At 33.5% G+C, this 2,013-nt stretch overlaps 1 protein-coding gene across 1 annotated transcript in view; it reads right to left on the reverse strand.

Moving 5' to 3' along the window:
• Window positions 1-1,526: 1,526 nt before the first annotated feature.
• LOC103998532 (probable rhamnogalacturonate lyase B) overlaps window positions 1,527-2,013 on the reverse strand; it is a 15,567-nt gene continuing 15,080 nt past the window's right edge. The window contains exons 15-16 of the mRNA XM_065083614.1: window positions 1,923-2,013; window positions 1,527-1,838 (exon numbers count right to left, since the gene is read on the reverse strand). The exon at window positions 1,923-2,013 is cut by the window's right edge and continues 36 nt beyond it. Of these exons, the coding sequence (XP_064939686.1) occupies window positions 1,599-1,838; window positions 1,923-2,013 (331 nt within the window). The 3' untranslated portion in view covers window positions 1,527-1,598. The remainder of the gene's footprint in view (window positions 1,839-1,922) is intronic.

Here is a 2,013-nt window from a genome sequence, read left to right on the forward strand (position 1 = left end):
TTTCTCTTCGAATGCGAGAAAAGGTACAAAAAAAACTTCACTTTTTGTCCTGTTTTTGTGATTATGCTGTGTCTTTGTTTGTTAAATTGTTCTAATTTTCTCATGCAAAAGGAGCTTTTTTACATTGAGAATGAAGTCACGAGTGTGCAAAGAACAAAGTGTGCTAAAACGAATCCAAAGACTTCAAATATCAAAGACTCAAAAGACACATGTATAATTTCCTCCTCTCAAAGGGAAAACGTATGGACACCATTTTACCTACGTATGCCTTAGCTAAAAATCCCAATCAAAAGAACATTAATCAAAAGACCAAAGGCATAAATTTTGTTGATGTTTTTTGCTTAAAATATGGAACATAATGTTTGTATGACCTATTATCTGTCTTTGATTCTCTATTAATGTTTAAGTTGGTGGAATTTTTGATACGTATTGCTTTAGAGATGATCTTTGGTCTTTGATTTGGAAGTGGAATATGTTGTTTAACACCTAAACATGATGTCCTCTCAATCTTAGGTCCTACAAATATCATAAGACCTCCATATACTCTTCCCCTCCATTCTTTTCTATTCTCCATAGTTTCTATTCGCTCACTTATAATTTGAGTTTATTTCTTAATAAATTTTACGCATGTACAATAATTCACATGAAAAAAAAGGAAAAAAAATGAAAACATGGCGATTACATCATGATGATTCGTCCTTAGTCAAATTATGGAATCTCATGATGTACATTAATGAAGTCATCATAATTTTCATGCAAAAAATTCTAATTCCGCTTAACCTTTTTGAAACTTAGCTCTCAATCCAGAGGAGTCCAGGATAAACAAATGAATTTTTATGACTGTGATCCTTGCATTGCAAGATGTGTGGGAAAACAAGCTTGCTACATTGGGCAGGACAACTTTTAATAATCCTACTTGTATAGCTGCAATTCTGTTCTATATTTTAAATTTGGAAATGCTGCTACAAGTACAGCAACTGAGTGATATGAATGTTGATGTGAAAAACTATGAGAATATCATAAACAAGACAAAGAATGCTGTTGCAATAAGTCTTTGAGACATTACAGTTAAATATTATGATTCATACATTCGAACAAGTGCAAGCTCGTTCAGTCAGTTTGATCCAAGTAGAATTCAAGCCAAATGGATTAACCCAAACAATGGGTCATTTTGTTCCACCATGAGCCAACCCCATCACTATTAGTTTCATTCATGTTAGTTAACTACAACCAGATTCATTTTAGAACTTGTCAGCAAACTTCCATTCAAAAAACAAACAGGGAAAAAAAGGATTAATAGTCAGGTTTTCATCAAATTATGGATGTGTCACTGAAAAAGAATGTCACAATTGGAAGATTCACAGTTTCATTTGACAATATTTCCTGCTTCAAAACACTTTCACCTTTGATCACGTAAGAAAAAGATTCATCATCTTAAGGATGTAATTAAGTTATAAATTACACACAATGCATTGAAGAATAAAAAGGTCAATCTGTAACGACAGATTGACACCCAGAGACACACATTTTGCACATAGAGATGTTTTTAGGCAACAGTAAGATGTTAGCTAGTGCATGACTTGTCCACTTTGTTTATATTATTGTCCTGGAGGGCCTTCCATGCGGATATAATCATACATGATTCCTTGAAAAGGGCTTGCACTCTTGGTCTGAGTTAAATAGATTGTATTATCACCTTGAATAAGCCATGTACTTTGCACATCGATATTGAATAACCAATATAATCCATGAATTCCATGTCTTGCAATCGAGTTGTCTCTACCAATTAGCCTTGTTGTAAAGTGAGGAGGATTTACTGTTGCATCATTAAAACGAACCTTGGCCAAATGATAGGTATAGTTAGAGCAACAAAAATATCAATTACTTATAATCGATAGAAAAGAAAGAGGCTTATGAATTACTTGTAATTCGGAAATTGTGGCAGAGGCAAGTGCTACTCTAAGTTTGTAAGCTCCGGTTTGATTGACATAGTCAACTTGGAACTTTATTTGC

Source organism: Musa acuminata, chromosome BXJ1-9 (assembly GCF_036884655.1).
Source record: "Musa acuminata AAA Group cultivar baxijiao chromosome BXJ1-9, Cavendish_Baxijiao_AAA, whole genome shotgun sequence".
NCBI lineage: Eukaryota > Viridiplantae > Streptophyta > Magnoliopsida > Zingiberales > Musaceae > Musa > Musa acuminata.